The sequence below is a fragment of the Struthio camelus genome, chromosome W (genome assembly GCF_040807025.1).
Source record: "Struthio camelus isolate bStrCam1 chromosome W, bStrCam1.hap1, whole genome shotgun sequence".
In the NCBI taxonomy this organism is placed as follows: Eukaryota; Metazoa; Chordata; class Aves; order Struthioniformes; family Struthionidae; genus Struthio; species Struthio camelus.
This window is the reverse complement of record NC_090981.1, coordinates 19,574,049-19,590,393: the sequence shown is the minus strand read 5'-3', so window position 1 is coordinate 19,590,393 and position 16,345 is coordinate 19,574,049. Positions and strand designations below refer to the sequence as shown.

The 16,345-nt window shown below is 43.8% G+C and overlaps 1 protein-coding gene across 1 annotated transcript; it reads right to left on the bottom strand.

The window, feature by feature from the left end:
* Positions 1-1,680: 1,680 nt before the first annotated feature.
* Positions 1,681-15,827, bottom strand: LOC138064191 (glutaredoxin-like protein C5orf63 homolog). The gene is made up of 4 exons (XM_068925775.1): positions 15,714-15,827; positions 9,432-9,549; positions 3,676-3,732; positions 1,681-2,877 (listed from the first exon to the last, which is right to left on the bottom strand). The coding sequence occupies exons 2-4, from the start codon at positions 9,543-9,545 to the stop codon at positions 2,698-2,700; spliced, it is 351 nt and encodes a 116-aa protein (XP_068781876.1). The 5' UTR covers positions 9,546-9,549; positions 15,714-15,827; the 3' UTR covers positions 1,681-2,697.
* Positions 15,828-16,345: the final 518 nt, after the last annotated feature.

The following is a 16,345-nucleotide window of genomic DNA, read 5'->3' as shown; positions in this document are numbered from 1 at the left end:
TTAAGAAGTCTGGTTTTGGCTTTCAAATTTTTTTTTCCCCCAAAACAGACCTTATTAAAAATAAAACAAAGGAAAATTGCTCTCTGATGGCTATTCTAGCCTCTGTCAGTGATGCACACTGGGAAATGGGGCAAGTCCACATGACCCATGTCCTCAATATCTTAGTGATAACAATGGTGTGTTTTGAAAGGCACTTGAAGAACTACGGATGACAAGTGCTATAGGTCATAGTTTTCTATTATGAAACCTTCATAAGGAAAAGTCTGCTCACTCTGAAACCATCTCAGATTATAGGAGGGAAGAGAATGGCACTTGCCTGCTGATACAGAAGTAATTCAGACCTACTAGTTAACAGTAATTTTCAGTAAACTTAAAATTTGACTGTAGCATTATATACTGCATAAAAGATTTTGCCCCAGGCACCCCTTCTTCCCTTTCAAAAGGGATGAAAAGCATTGTAGATAGGGCAAACTATACTGCAGCATATAATGTAGGAAGCATCTTGCTACACAAAGTTTTGCCTTTTTTTTTTTGTTTCCTGTTGGTGAAAGCACTATACTTAATGCTTTGCTGGCATTACCCTGGGTGCAGTCACTTACCCCCGGGAAGTTTCAGCTTGTTTTTTGACAATCTCCTCCACCTACTCTTCCACTAACTGCATATGACCACACCGAGGTAAAACAGAAGGCTCTGGAGGTAAAAGTAAGGTTACAAAATAAACAGATGACTTAAAGTCACAGAGGGTTTTTCTACAGAAAGAACAGTTGGCTACAATTTCTGTTTTGGGTCAAACAGCTAAGCAAATTGCTGATATGAAACCTCAAAATAGGTTTAAGGAGGTGCTTAAACTGCTGGACTGCCCTTGAGTTCTTGCAAATCTAGTGAACCCTTCCCATATGATGCCACTCTCTCTGCAGACCTCTTCAAGAGGTGAAGTGCTATGCAGCGAAAGTTTCTGAAGTCCTACAAACATCTTGGAATAGTTGGAGGATGTGGCTAACTTACCTAAAGCTCTCTGCTATAAAAAGGGTGTACCTCTCCCCCTCTGCGAGATGCTTTCAGACCCTTTGCAGAGTGGACACAAATTACTGAACTGTCAACAGGTTTTAATTTCTCACCCCAGAAAGTTTCCATATCTTGCAGAATCCAACAGATTTGGCTTAGCAAACGGTTTGTCAAAGGCTAAAGCCACAGCAGGATGAGACCACAGAGGACAGAGGGAGTGGAACTGCCCACTATCATCACCTGGGCTCTCATCAAACCACACGCCATAAGCTAAAGTCTGTAATGAATCCTGTTTGCTGGCCTAACTGGGTGTCATGGCTGGATTCTTCACAATATGAAGACCATATCAGGCAAGTGTCCTTTTTTACTTTTCTAATAAGTTAAGATTGAATACCACAATGACAGAAAGAACAGAAATGCAAGAGGTATGGATTTAGCTTCTGTTGAGAAGGATCTATTAAGTAGACCAAAAATACAAACACGTTTCTTCAGAGTTTATCACAGACTATTCAGCTTAAAACAACAGTTGACTGTCCCTTAATCTTTCTTCTCCTGAAGACATATTTTAACATAGGCATTCTATCTGCCCACCGTACGTTCTTCCAGTGAAGCACTAACAGAACCGCACTACCCCTTAATAAAAGGGTATTCTTGAAATTGCTAAATGGATTTGCAGTTGTGTTGCCAAGTGAGCTGAAATGTGATTCCTGTCTGTCAGCATAAAGACCAGGCTAAGCTACCACAGAACTCTAGCCCATTGGTCCAAGAACCGTTCCTGTAACGTGATTAGAGAAACTCTCTGCTCACTGAGCTTGTAAGGACAGAGAATTATGCCACGTATACCCCTAAATATGGCAACAGACCGCATATTAGCTTAATTTACTTTTAAGAACGTAGCTGAGCTCTAAGGGAGAAGTCACATTATCTTAGGCCAGCAAATTTGTAATGAAACTCCAGGTTTCATGCTTCCATTTTACACTCTGAAATTAGAAAGTCACATCTGTAATTCATAAATCTTATTTCCATTACAGGTTTGGTTCTGTTGGCTCAATTACACTGCACTTTTTTTCTTCTTTTTCTCCTCAGCTGTCGGTGGGGTTAACTCAAGTACTAAAGAACTCCACGCTCACTGTACTAGATGCGACAGGCTTAAGTTCAACATGTTCATCCCATTAAAAGAAAAATAATCCATTCAGTGCTCATGTATGAGTAATAACTATATCAAATTGTGATGACTTTTTTAACTATGACTCTGTTTCAGTTAGTGTTCTGTCTTTAGTCAAGTGTCCTTTTCACTTACAGTAACTGCCCTCCCTCTTCTCCATTTCAAAATGAGCACTTAGGATACATTGTTAAGCCTCTACAAGGAGGCCTCTTACAGACCTACAGCTTACAGGTACTAACATTCTGGAAGCACATTTTGTTTTATCTGCTACTGTAGAGCAGCATTTATTCTGTCAATGAAAAGCCAAACAATCTAGGATAGCAGCAGATGAATGGTACAGGAAAGGTTGTTAACTCAGAGAGCTGGGCGGGACTGCTAATACGAAATCGAACAGAAGTCATCCCATTTTTCAAGAAACACATACCATAAGTTCTAAGAAAAGTAAGGCCTGATAATGAACGCTGCCCTTTCACACCATTGATGTTGCAAAATCCTTTCAGATCCACACCAGAACAGCTATGTTTTCTTCACTGGTTTCCATCGTTTTGCAGCTCCAGCTTTGTTAGCTGGTCCTCAAACTTTTGCATGTCTACTCGATGCTTCATTAGGAACTTCCCATTTAAATGAAAAACAGGTATGTCATATTTGTATTTATCATACCATGTTGAGTTTTCTGGAAGGGTAATATCCACCTCCTGCAAAATAAACTGTGATAGACAAGAAATATAAGTTAGTACATATTGGACACTGAAAAAACAACACCTGCTTGTTTTTTAATTAAGATTTTCTTCAGATGTGCAATACCACTTTCTTTGGGCTTTTGGCTGTATTTTTCCAAGTTGAAGACAATTTCCCATTTTGTGGGCACAAAACTATGTGGGCACAAACTTAGACTGTATGTCTGCAAAGGCCCTCTGTTTAGTCCAGTAAGACACTCTTGATCCCCTGGGCAGAGCCGCTCTCCTGTGAGCACAGGCCACAACCACAATGTAGCTGGCAACACAGCAGCTTCCTGTTAAGCAGTAGAGCGCACCATCTTTTCAGTACTACTGTTAACAACCTCTTCTTTCAAGACAGAGATCAAAAACTGATTGAAGAGCACCAAAAACTGTGCCACGAATTCAAATATTTGTAGTTCCTCATCCCTCAGAAATTTCTTCCCAACATCCTTCCCAAATGATATCGTTACCTGTCGCAAAAAAAGTTGTGAATGCTGCAATAGTCCAGGGAAATAATACCTACAGAAGCATATATTTTAAAAATTTTTGTAGTGAAGTGTATCTTGGTTTAGTTTGCTAACACTTATTTGAGTTGCGGTGTTGGAGAATGCTTATGCTTTTGGATAATGAGTTTTATGGAAATTAGTGTTGAAATTGTCTTGAAGGGGTCACCCATGAAAGAATAATGGATGCAAATAAATCCAAGCAATTTTCTCTTACAAAGAAATAATCCTGATTAACTATTATTTCTATATATAACATCTATACAGTATTGTAATATATTACCCTTTTCTTATGTGGCTCAAGCACTTCTTTTGCTTCATCACAGAGAGGGCATGGTTTCTAAAGGAAAAAAACAGTAGAATATGGGCATCGTTTGTGCTGTAAAGTAACATACACAGAGAGGAGCGATCATTACTGTAAATGTGGGTTCCCTCCCCCTTTCCACCCCATTTCTGTCTTTGTGCTTTGTAAATCTCCACTTTATCAGTGCAGCACAGACTAACCAGAACAAACTTCTTGCATCAACCACAAAACTTAGGCACTCCTCATCTGCTGTTTTGTTTTCCTCATGGTACAAATTAATAGTTTTCAATTTTTTACAAGCTGATTAGTGGACACAGTTTGGAAGGTCGCACACAGATCCCTTCTTGTAGCAGCAGCGCTTATTGAAGATGTTGCCAGCCCCAGCTGGAAACAACTGCTGGTACCACTCTTGTTGGAAGGAGAATGCAGGAATTGTGAGTAATTTCTGATCTGTTTCAGATCCACCGACTTGGGTCAGTTCAAATAGCAAAAGAAGGTGGCTTAAGATAACCTGGCTGATTTTGCCTAAAAAGGATTAGGCATGATCTCTTCCACCTGCAGAGCTAGAGGGACAGCAACCTCCAGCAGAGGGAAGTGACAAACAGCTGCAGTGTTTTGACCTGTGTGTCAGGTCAAAACAGGTAGGATTTTGGGGTTTTCAAAAAAACCCCAAACTTTCCTTTCTGAAAACTCCTTTGTCTTTTACTACAGTGATAGAGCAGACTTCTGCTATCATGCATCTGCAAGTGCATATCTGAAAATGTGACTTACATGGAGGAACATGCTTCCATATTTGTGACAGCACAATTTGGCCTATAATTCACATAACACAATATACAGCAATGAAGATGTTGGCTCTGTCTGTCTACCATGAAATACTGCTCCCCCTACCCCACTTAAAGCCTTCTTGGGGCTTGTTTAAACAGGAAATTAATCTGAAGTAACCATTTCTTACTTCCTGTGCGTGAATTAATTGGGATTAAATATTCTACTTTTAATTCACACTCTGATCTAAATTGTCTTTCCTGTATAGACAAGTCCTTGAGCTTTGAAAACCTATGCAAGATGCTAAAGATCAGCAGTTCTGTATTCTTCTTGCTAGTGCTTACCACTTTTGGAGAGACTTATATGCCAAAGACCTGAAGGTACATGTATCAGTGACTGAGAGAAACAGCCCAGAATGCTGCGTATCAGTTTTGGAATATGCCAGGTTCCTTACAGCGAAAGTAGGACATACTCAGTTCTCCTAGGATTGCAGAAAGCTTTCTAACATAATAGCTACACAAAAGCATTTTAAAAACTAAGTTGACTCTTGAAAAAGTATATGATTTTGCTCTTGTTCTGATGGAAAGCTTAAGCATGCACGTGGTACTAGTAAAACTGGAACTGGTTTAAAATCAGTATGTATCAGTGTAACAGTAGGTTTCTACCTGCTTTCGTTACTTTGTAATAGTGCTGCCTGGATAGAGCTGTCTCAGACAACCTGCTTCCTGAGATGTATGTTACAGTAGCAGAAGGGAATCCTACTGCTGAAATAGTAAAAAAATTCTTGCCAAAGTGACATATGCTGTGCTGATAGCTAAACCTGTTAGACAACACACAAGGTGGAAAGCCACTTATTTCTACAGATAATCAATCCCCATTTATCCTGCAGGCTCAGACTGCAGTTTTATGGTCATTTTAAGGTGGCACTGATGCTGAAGGAAGCAGACCCATCTTCCTGCCACCACTCCTTTTGTGCTGACATAAGCACTCATGCAGCTGTACAGTACAGCTAGACAGGAGAACTGATGTGAGTTAATCGTAATCTTGGGGGTGGAGAGGGGGGGAAGATTTTTAACCTGGATCAGTTACTGCATGAACGCTCATATTGCATAAAAGGAGTCTGTGAGTGGAAAACCTTCTGAAGATTGCTAACTCCTCCTTCTCCCCCTCTTCTCTCCTTATTTTTAAAATAGTAAAGAGGGGAAAAAAGAAGTTTATTCGCATAAACTAAGAGTGCAGATTAGAGTTGTTATAAAGTAGTCTGCATTTTGCTCTGCAATTGCCAGTGATATCAGATATGAAAAGCATTTCAAGTTAAGAGTACATTCAACAAAAAAAGGACAGTTGAGAATATCACTTGCACTCTGCTTGAAGAAATTTGATTGCATACAGTGCCTTAGTAGTTTGAAATTTTTATGACAAAGATATTATATGAAAGAATTTTTTTTCCAATTATTAACTCCACAGTTAAGCTCATTATTCCCTACTTTATCACCTCTATTGTGAGTGAGTTGATGCTGAATCAGCCAGCAGAGAGCAAGCTGTAACTTTACAGTATGGTTCTTCATATATCATGCACTCCATTGATTAAGAAACAACTGCTGACCTTTTTTAACCTGTTCCTATACAACACAGCTAGCAGTAAAATGAACGAACACTGTGCATGTTGCAGGAGGCCCAGGAGGGGCAGCCGAGCCAACCACAGAGCATCCTGACGCTCTGGTCCCCACACTACTCCACACTACACGAAAGGTTCGAGTGGTGGCACAGGTATCCCTGTCACTTAGGAATGGGTTCCCAATTAACAGCCAGAAACAAATAACAAAGTTCAATATGTATCACCAGTAGTAATAACAATTAAGAACTAGTAATAACAACAGCAACAATACTCAATTAGTAACTATACTTTCAAACTCTATGTAACATGGAACAGGAATAATTACAATATTTACAGGTACCTACATATATATACAAGCTCAATCCAGTAAGGGAAAAGGTGCCTGGTGGTTACACCAGAAGGTATGGTGGGGGGGGGGGGGGGCACAAGCAGGCCACACCCTGGGGGGAAGTGCCGCTTCAAGCCCAGGGGTTCCTCAGCAGGCCACAGCAGGCACAGTGTGCCACCACCATGCGCGCTCCACACTTCAGTCAGCGTGCTGCTTCAATTACTACTCCCCGGGGTGGGTATACTCACATGTCCACTGATGTTAGGAGCCGGCGGGTTCCCCAGCTGCCGGACCCAGCGTCCCGGGTCAGGGGGCACAGCGCTGCTGGCTGTCCTGCAGCCTGCTGGGGACAAGATCTTCACTCGGCCGCAGGGGGAGAGGGAGGAGCCTTGGAAAGCACTGCCTGGCATCTTGGAGCCTTGAAAAAGGCTGCCGAGGCTCCTTCTTCCAAAGTCACTTCAGCGACTTCAGCTCCTCTTCTTGTCTCCTCCACTGTCATCACCCCAAATAAGCCCCTGCTAGGCTCACATGTGCCTCCTTTTATCCCTATCCGGCTTCAGGCCCGCAGGCAAGCGATTGGTCAGATGTGTCTAGACGCCCCCGCTCTCAGTGGTCCGTTTTCGATCCCCAGTTATAAGGCAGACCCGTTTGCAGACTGCCGTGCAGACCCCCCTTCCTTCTGGAATCGTCTTCCTGACCGACAGAAGTGACAGATCCGGGCTGCAGGGCACGTGTCAGCCCTCCACCGATGACTTTAAATGGTGGCAGTGGGAGATTTCTGCCGGCTCACCGGGGGTCACAAAAAGGACAGGGCGATTGGCACCTTGTACCCGCTGTCCAATAAAACCCAGTTTCCTAACTTTTCCCCTAAACCAAACCTTCCACGACACTCCACTCACTGACCGCGGTCACAAGAGTGGGTAGGAGATAAACATCTTAACATATCAAACGAGCAACAGCGGAACGCCCTTTGAATTCAGAGGATTTAAGGGACCTCAGGGAGAACGCTCAGGGGCTGCATGGTCTCTCAGAGGGGTTCTTCCTTCGCCTCCTGGGGTACGCAACAACCACGTGTATCTGCTTCCCTTAACACAACATTCACGTTTACAGGGGGCTTGGTTATTGTTCTTATTACACACCTTATTAAGATACAAAGTGACACCACCACGACACTGACAGAGAAGATGCATTGTAGTGGACTTGGTAACCATCCTGACATTGGTAAGCCGAGGGAAGGAAACAATTTGCGCTTCAGGGCTAACTCCTGCCCTAAGGCCCGTAGCTGGCGCTCAGGCAGAATGTTCCGGAAGGAAGGCGGGGCTGCACCGGGGGGGGGGGGGGGAGGGGGGCAAAAGCAGACCACTCAGAGCGGGGGTCTAGACACAGTCGACCAATCGCTTGCCTGCGGGCCCAAGGCGGGATGGGTATAAAAAGGGCACACGGGAAGCCACAGGGGTTTAGTCAGTGTGGCAGAAGAGAGGAGCAAGAGAGCTGAATTCATGGAAGCTGCTGGGGAAGAAGATGCCTCAGCAGCATTTTCCAAGGCTATCCCCACCAAGTGAAGATCTCCTCCCCAGCAGGCTGCAGGACAGCCAGCAGCACTGTGCCCCCTGACCCAGGACGCTGGGTCCGGCAGCTGGGGAACCCCCCGGCTCCTAACATCAGTGGACATGTGAGTATACCCACCCCGGGGAGTAGTAATTGAAGCAGCACGCTGACTGAAGTGTGGAGCGCGCATGGTGGTGGCACACTGTGCCCGCTGTGGCCTGCTGAGGAACCCCTGGGCTTGAAGCGGCACTTCCCCCCAGGGTGTGGCCTGCTTGTGCCCCCCCCCCCCCCCCACCATACCTTCTGGTGTAACCACCAGGCACCTTTTCCCTTACTGGATTGAGCTTGTATATATATGTAGGTACCTGTAAATATTGTAATTATTCCTGTTCCATGTTACATAGAGTTTGAAAGTATAGTTACTAATTGAGTATTGTTGTTGTTATTACTAGTTTTTAATTGTTATTACTACTGGTGATACATATTGAACTTTGTTATTTGTTTCTGGCTGTTAATTGGGAACCCATTCCTAAGTGACAGGGATACCTGTGCCACCACCCCGAACCTTTCGTGTAGTGTGGGGACCAGAGTGTCAGGATGCTCTGTGGTTGGCTCGGCTGCCCCTCCTGGGCCTCCTGCTACAGTGCAGGATGAGGAAATTGCTTTAATTGCATCCATTTCAAACAAATACTGCCCTCCTGATTTCAAAATTCACAGTACTTTGTGTTTCTAATTATTCTCCCCTCAAATGCTATGTAAATGATATATATGCAGTGCAGTCAGCATGCTGTGAAGCAGAAGGAGGGCAGTTTAGGTTTTAAAGTAGGCCATTCCACCTGAAAGAGAACGCTGGCCCTGGATGATAATTCCATCCTGGAAAGTGACAGGCCATGACTGACCATTCCTGCTCACCACATCTGTTTTCTACATATGCTTAGTCTTCTCTGTTCACACCACAAACTTTGCCTGCTTTTTATTCCTGTTAGCTTTACACAGCCAGTAAAGCAAAAACAGTGAACGAGAATTTATTCTTCCTGCTGCACTACTACTACTTTGATACACTTTCAGTCTCATAGATAGTGCTGAAATTGAACAGAAATGCTTTGAAGTGTCTGCATTGGCTGTTCATGCCTGTCCTGGGCAGATTAGATGTGACAAGGGAGGAATTCATCTTTGTTCTCCAACCCCAGGATGAAACACTGGCAGATAACTATTTCCTACTTGTAAATGGACTGTAGTGTCATTGAGATGCAGCAAACTTGAAATCTCCGTTTGCTCCGTAGTTTGCTATGGTCATAGTGACTGCGTGGTAAGGCCCAGCGCAAAAGAAACCCTCAAGGTAAAATGCGCAATACTAAGCCTCACAAATTTGGAGGGGAAAAAGGTAAGGCTGAGCCATTTCACGTGGGACTCATGTACATCAAAGGTGATACATAAGCACTTTTGCCTAGCTTTATTCTGTAAGCTAACTCTTACCTTGGTGAACAAAGTCAACACTGGTTTATTTGCGCTGGGTGAACCGAGTTGTCTCCCCAGTGGACTAGATGTACGTCTTGCCAGCTGCACTGTTCTCAGGAAAGAAAGCACCATTGTCCTGTTAAGGCAAAAATAAAATGTGCAGTTTAATTGTTTTGTGGTAAGTTATAGCTCATGAAATTCAATTTTAAGGTAAATGTGCTTCAATAGTAGTTCTAAAATACACACAGTCAAACCATTTCCCCAGCATTTTTATGTTCAGAGTCTCAACACATTAATCAGAAAAATCGTTTACTATGCAGCAGGCCAGAAACAATTTTTGGGTAGCTCAAGAACTGTAGCTCTGTTTAAAAAGAATATTGTATTTTCTTTCTGAAAGGCTTCTTAAATTCTTTAACATAAATGCTGACATAAATACATTGTGCTTTTTCAACTAGACATGTGCCAGTAAGAATTACATGGTATTAACGAAATGCAAAGTGCTGTGCTTTGAACCTCAGTAATCTTACTGCAGTGCTTGGCATAAATATTCTACTTACTCAAAATTATTTCATCAAACAACTAATCTGTATCTAATCAGAACGTTAAAATGATGCTTCCTGCAGTGAATAAAAGGCTGCAGCCAAGATGATTTAACTTGGTAATATTAAAAGCATGCACATTACCCTGAGTCCTTCCTGTGACAGCAAATTAATTTATGAAAGATGTTGATGGGTTTGTGGTTTCTTTGGGGAGGTTTAAGTCAATTTAGTGTTGTTGAAGGGTGCCATACTGTAGACTTGCAGTCATCTATTCATAATAATACTAACCAGAGCAGTGCTTCTTCCATAGATGCATCTTAATGGGATCTTTACAAGACGTTCTAGAATTGAAAGGCAAGAAACAAGCAAAAGAGAACCTGCACTAAGACTGTTGGCAAAGATGATGCTGTGTAATTCACGAGGTGTTGCCAGACTCTACACTGGGACAGTCAACTCCCTTTGCATAAAGCCAGATATGAGAGTTTCTTTCCAGGCGCGGCTCACCTGTATTTTCACTAACTACAGCTGACCACAAACATGCATTGTATTTGCCCAGGTTTAAACTCTTTAAGTGTGAGGTACAAAACAGAACAAAAGCAGGTCTAAGTTGCAATTGATAAGCATGTTTTAGGATGTTCAATAAAAAAGAACCTAGGGCATCCATTGACTTTCTCAGTACTAATAATGTGTGACTCTGTTTTGTTAGAGAGAGCTTTACCAACCCGCCCTCTAAGGAATAACAAAACATGGTGGCTGAATCTGAACTTAAGTTCTCTTATTGAGAGGGCTGACCTGCTGGAAAGCTGCTCTGCAGAAAAGGACCTGGGAGTCTTGGTGGACAAATTGACCATGAGCCAGCAATGTGCTCTTGTGGCCAAGAAGGCCAATGGTATCCTGGGTTGCACTAGGAAGAGCCTTGCTGGCAGGTCAAGGGAGGTAATCCTCCCCCTCTACCCAGCCCTGGTGAGGCCATGCCTGGCCCACCTGTGTCTAGCTCTGGGCTCCCCAATACAGGAGAGACATGAAGTTCCTGGAGTGAGTCCAGTGAAGTGCTACTAAGATGATTAAGGGACTGGAGCACCTCTTCTATGAGGAAAGGCTGAGAGAGCTGGGACTGTTGAAAAGAGAAGACTGAAGGGGGAGGGAATCTTATCAATGTGTATAAGTATCTGAGGAGGGAGGGTGTCAAGAGGATGGGGCCAGACCCTTCTCATTGGTGCCCAGCGATAGGGCAAGAGGCAACAGGCACAAACTGAAACACAGGAAAGTCCATCTGAACCTGCCAAAAAACTTTACTGTGAGGGTGACTGAGCACTGGAACAGGTTGCCCAGAGAGGCTGTGGAGTCTCCATCCTTGGAGATATTCAAAAGCTGTATGGTCAGGGTCGTGGGCGGCCTGCTCTAGGTGACCCTGCTTGAGAGGAGGGCTAGACTGGAGGATTTCCAGAGGTCCCTTCCAACATCAACCATTCTGTGATGTTTCTAAGCAATAGCAGTCAAAAAAAAAATCAAACTGGTAACAGGACATTGCCCCATTGGCTTTACTATGCTGTCGAGGATCCTTGTTTTTTCCAGAGGACGAAGGTAAGGGTAACTTGTAAGATTTCCAGAAGTTTCGATAGAACAAATGCAAAGGAAAGGTATTGCCCTTTGAAAATTATAACTGAGTGATCAAATTTCAGATGCTACAAAACAACCTGATTTTTTTCTTTGACCCCATAAAATATGTGGCCTAAAATGGAATATACTTCAGTGAACGCCATACTGCTTAGCTTGGGACAGAAAAGGCTCTCCAGTTGTGTCATGCTTTATGCTGCTAAGAGAGCCAGCTGCAAAGGCTGCGTGGGGTCCTTACTGTCACTGCAAAGTTTCAGGTGACTGGTGCAGCGCACTCTGCCATTGGTGACAGTCCTTGGCAGCTGCTGAATTTGTTTTACTTGGCCAGGTGGAAATGTAACTGTCCAGGATTTTACCTACTAAATACAGAAATAAGCCCGAAATATTGTAAAAAATGCAAATCTGGATGACAGTAACCAGCCCTAATAATATTTAGAAATGTTTATGTCCACAATAAATAGCTGCCTGGAATGGATGTGTTTTTGGCATAACAAAGTGCAGCATGTGGGCTTGTTCACATGCAAGATAAAAATGTCAAAATAAATGGTTTGCATTCTGGCAGGTTTTTAAATTAATATTTTGGTGCCTGTCTAGCAGGCCAAATTTTGTGCCTTCAAAACAAGGAAAAAAAACTGAATTGCTCCACGAAAAGCAGAATGAATAAAGCCTAGATTTCTGTGGATCTTATTGCCCATATACACATACATGTGCACAAAATGACTTTGGTTCCATTGTTTATCCCTCTCTTTTTAGCTACCTTCCGGGTACCCCAAATACTGACTGTGAAGAGCAGGACACAGTGACCAGACAAGCACAGGGCAGCCACAGGCACATGCAGAGCTGACAGAGTAACCAGCAGGCTGGGTGCAGGGGGTGAAGGCTGAGCTCACAGGGAAGCATTCCTCTCGAGGTATTTACTTGGATCTTCCTCCTCTACTCTGCTTCTAAGTTTCTCAAAGTACCTATAAATTGTACTAGCATGTTTGAGATCTCTGTCCTCAGATAAATTTGAGTTCAGTGGTCAGTTCCAGCCAGAACAGCAACTGAAGGGGAATGGTTAAAACAATACCAGTACCTAAGCTTTAGGATCTCACAAGAAGAAATAGATTTGTGCAGTATCTCTCTCCCTTAGAAATTTTAAATCATCATAAGCAACACAGTCTTTGGAATTTAAGAACAAACCTTTGTCAAACAACTGGCTGTAGTTCCCAGAGTACTCAGACTTGTGGACTGGGTACTTCAGAGTCCTGGCTCTTAATTTACAGTGAGGCTATGTAGAGTGGCTACTCTCTACGTAGAGTGAGGCTAAGGCCCTACTGTTTTGCCAGTAATGGAAAGACTCAAAGGACTAATCCTGATTTATAAAATGACCCCAGTCTCATCCATGCTCCAGTCACTCTGTTGCACCAGCATAAAGCAGTCTGACACGTTTAGCCCTGAACAAGGGTGAGATGTCAGATGGCATCGTCTTGCCTCAGTACAGAAGATGCAGCTTGGCTTCCCTACACTTCTGAAGCCCACAGTTGCCAGAGCATCATTAGGAAGGAGAGTGGGCGGACGAGCTGCGTTCAACCTGTACTGAAGCACGATCCTAGCATAGAGCAGCTTCAGCTTCACAGGAGCACAGCTAAAGTTCTGCTCCAACAAAAATCTGCTTTTAAATCAGTAGGATTTACTAATCCTATTTATTAAGTAAAAAGGTTTTGGATAAAATCAGAGTTGTGGCTTTGCATAAACACTGGAGGGTTCTAATCATATTGTAAGGGGTTATGTGTAGTTGCTATCGATCAGAAGCTGATCAAAGGGAAAACCCAACCATCCATCAGGCAGTTTTACTGCAGCAGCTCAATTTAGCTGAGCAACATGCCGGAGCCACATGGGTGTCTACTGCATGCACGCTGCCATTGTGTGACTGAGTGGGTTCCCAAACACTGGCCTGCACTGGGCTGAGTGAAATTTCTGGAATGAATTGCTCCAGCCTTGTGGATCATTTCCCTCTTACATCAGTGGTGAAACTGGTTGGAAGTGCTGCACAGATGCCCCACAGCTTTCACTTCCTGTGGAAGAATCTGCATCCTATCTGTGTTTTATTATGAAGAGACTAAACTGCTAACAACACACACAAAACCTTCCAGCACAACTATTTTGGAGCTCTCCTTAGCCTACCCTCAGGTAATTACAGAGACTTGCTTTAGGGACACTATTAATATGTAAATAGAAAGCCAGGAAGCTTGCAAACTCGAAAGCTCACACTCCTGCATGCTATAATGGTAAACAATAATTTAACGAATGATGCTTGAAAGTCTAAACCTGGCCAGTGCTGTATTTCGCAAAGCCAAATTGGACTAATTTCCTATAAATAGAATTTCCACTGGCTAATAAATCCTGATCTGCTGTAAAAATAAGATGTGACACTAAAACTAACCATTATTTAGGCTAAATAATTAGCTGTATAAACCTCATCTTTGCATCAGTCATGCAAAGATAAGCATGATGGTTTTTTTTAACTATGTACCTTTTAATGATGCTATATACTCTTAACCAATCTCTGCTTCAGGTCATCGGCATACTCAAGCTCTTTGGTTCTGGATGTTTTATAGGCATAATTATGAAGGCTTTTGGACATAATCATGTCCCGATTTCCATAGTTTTCTATCCATAAGCATGAAAATGAAATTATTATGAAGTCACAGGATTTGTCTATATACACTGTACATTTTTGCCTGTAATATTTGACTCTGGAACCATAAGGTGGCTTTGACAGCAGCAGAATTGCTTGGAAAAATCACATCCCTTTCTGCAAGGTGACAGTAACACATCAGAAACATGAAAACACTGTTAAATTTGAATAAAATGGAATGCAAGACTGCCCTGAACATTTTCTAGCTCTTTGTTTTTAAAGAAATGTCATAAATGTCTATTAAACTGATTTCTACTCTCCATTTATCCCTCGTGCTAGTACGATAAAGGGATATAAACTGAAGCAGAAACAGGATGGGAAACGGATGCAAGTGGAAGAATACATGCTGATGGCCCAGGTCAGTGGTGCATTAAAGCAGCCTTTCTTCTCTACTCCCTCATTCAAAACCAGCTCTGGTCACCAAGGGAAGTGGACCTGCTGGTGGTCTGATCTTGTTAATTTGGTATTTATCAGGTAGATACCGCATGATAAAATAGGGTGTCACAACAGGAGACCAAAGACCGTGTGCGAGCTGTATGCTGTGTCCTATAGTTGCTTGGATCCCTGCAGGGTTTTACCCTACAAGGTTTTCAGAGGAGGCTCACAAAACACAGGAGAATCTTGACCAGTTTTTGTTGTTTTTTTGGCAGAGGAACAGCAACTCTAATATATTTTTAGGGAAGAACCTGCTTTTACACTAATTCCTTATCAACATCGTCAGTAATACCACTTGCTGCTGTGAGGTGATGCTAAATACCAAGCAATGCATATTCCTGTATATTTTCTCCTCCAAACTATGGTAATCTGGGGTAAATGCTGCAGACCTGGGACATCCTATCCTGCAAAAGATTAAAGGTGTAACTTCAGCCTGATGTGCAGCAATGTATGTCCAGTGGTGCCTCCAGAAGCCTCCCTTCCGGACTGTGGTCCGAGGCAGTCACTCCAAATTCAAACCACTTTGAAAACATTTGGTAGGCTGCTGAAGTAGTTGTGAAATCATTTTTGAAGGCTGAAGAACTTGCATATGCAATGGACTGTTATCATAAAGTAAAACAGAATAGTGCTTAAAAGCCCATTTCAAATGTCTCCATCTGAGCTATCAAAGAAAACTTTTTAGTGTAACGATCTGCTCCACTTCAAGGGGTGCGGGGGGGAGGGGGAAATCTCATTATCTTCTGCTACGAGAAAGCCTGATTTCCTTTAAAGACATTTTCTAAATCAGTAACGTCCTCTACAGAGTAGGAGAGTCAAAGACCTCTTTTAAAAAAAAAAAAAAAAAAAAAAAACACCACCCCAATCGGTAGCTGCTGTGAACAGCCTCGCTAGCACAGGGCCCGCGCAGGTTGGCAGCCGCGGCTTGACCTACAGCAAAATCAGGCCCCGCGGCCCGCCCGGGCGCGCCGCCTCCCCCCGCCCGCTGCCGCCGGCCCGCGCCGGTTCCGGCCGGTTCCCGCCGGCCCGCACCTGCCGCTCAGCCTCGGGGGCGCGCTGTCGCCGCAGCTCTCGGGGGCAAACGGCTGCTCCGCGCCGCCGGCACCGGCCTGCCCGGCCGCCCGCCGCCTGCCTCGGCCCGGCCCGCTGCCGCCGCTCTGGCGCCCCCCGCCGGCCTGCTCAGGCCGCCGCGGTCTCCCGCCCTTCACAACGGCCGTGGGAAGCGGTTCTGAACGGGACGGGGGAAAAAATAGCCTTTTTTTTTTTCTTCTTCTTCAGATTTTAATGTGTAAGCCTTGCCGTCTGTCAGGGCAAATCTATAAACGGAAGTGGTGAGGCTGGATGCAGAGCAGCTTGGGAGTGTGTGAAAAGCAGGTTTATCTTAACAGTGGGACAACGTGCTGTCCTGCCGCGTGTCTGTATTAAACACCGGTGTGCCGCACCCTGGGACGCTGTAAAGCGTGTGGGTGGGTGGGTGTGGGGGGTGCTTGTGTCCCCTCTTATCTCCCCTTGTGTCCCCCCAGGTGTGCTTTATTGCTGTCCCTCCCCTTCCCCCTGCTTCCTTTATTCCCCTTTATTTTATTTTCCCCTTTCTTTTCCCCTTTATTTTCATACTTATGTGGGCCCTGAGGGTGGGGAGTGGAACAGTAGAGGCCTCTGCCCTG

Excerpts from the sequence above, each read along its gene's own strand:
- LOC138064191 (XM_068925775.1), bottom strand. The coding sequence starts at position 9,545 with ATGGTGCTTTCTTTCCTGAGAACAGTGCAGCTGGCAAGACGTACATCT. Across the intron at positions 3,733-9,431 it reads TGTTGACTTTGTTCACCAAG|AAACCATGCCCTCTCTGTGA; the intron begins GTAAGAGTTAGC and ends TTTTTCCTTTAG. Across the intron at positions 2,878-3,675 it reads TTGAGCCACATAAGAAAAGG|TTTATTTTGCAGGAGGTGGA; the intron begins GTAATATATTAC and ends TGTCTATCACAG.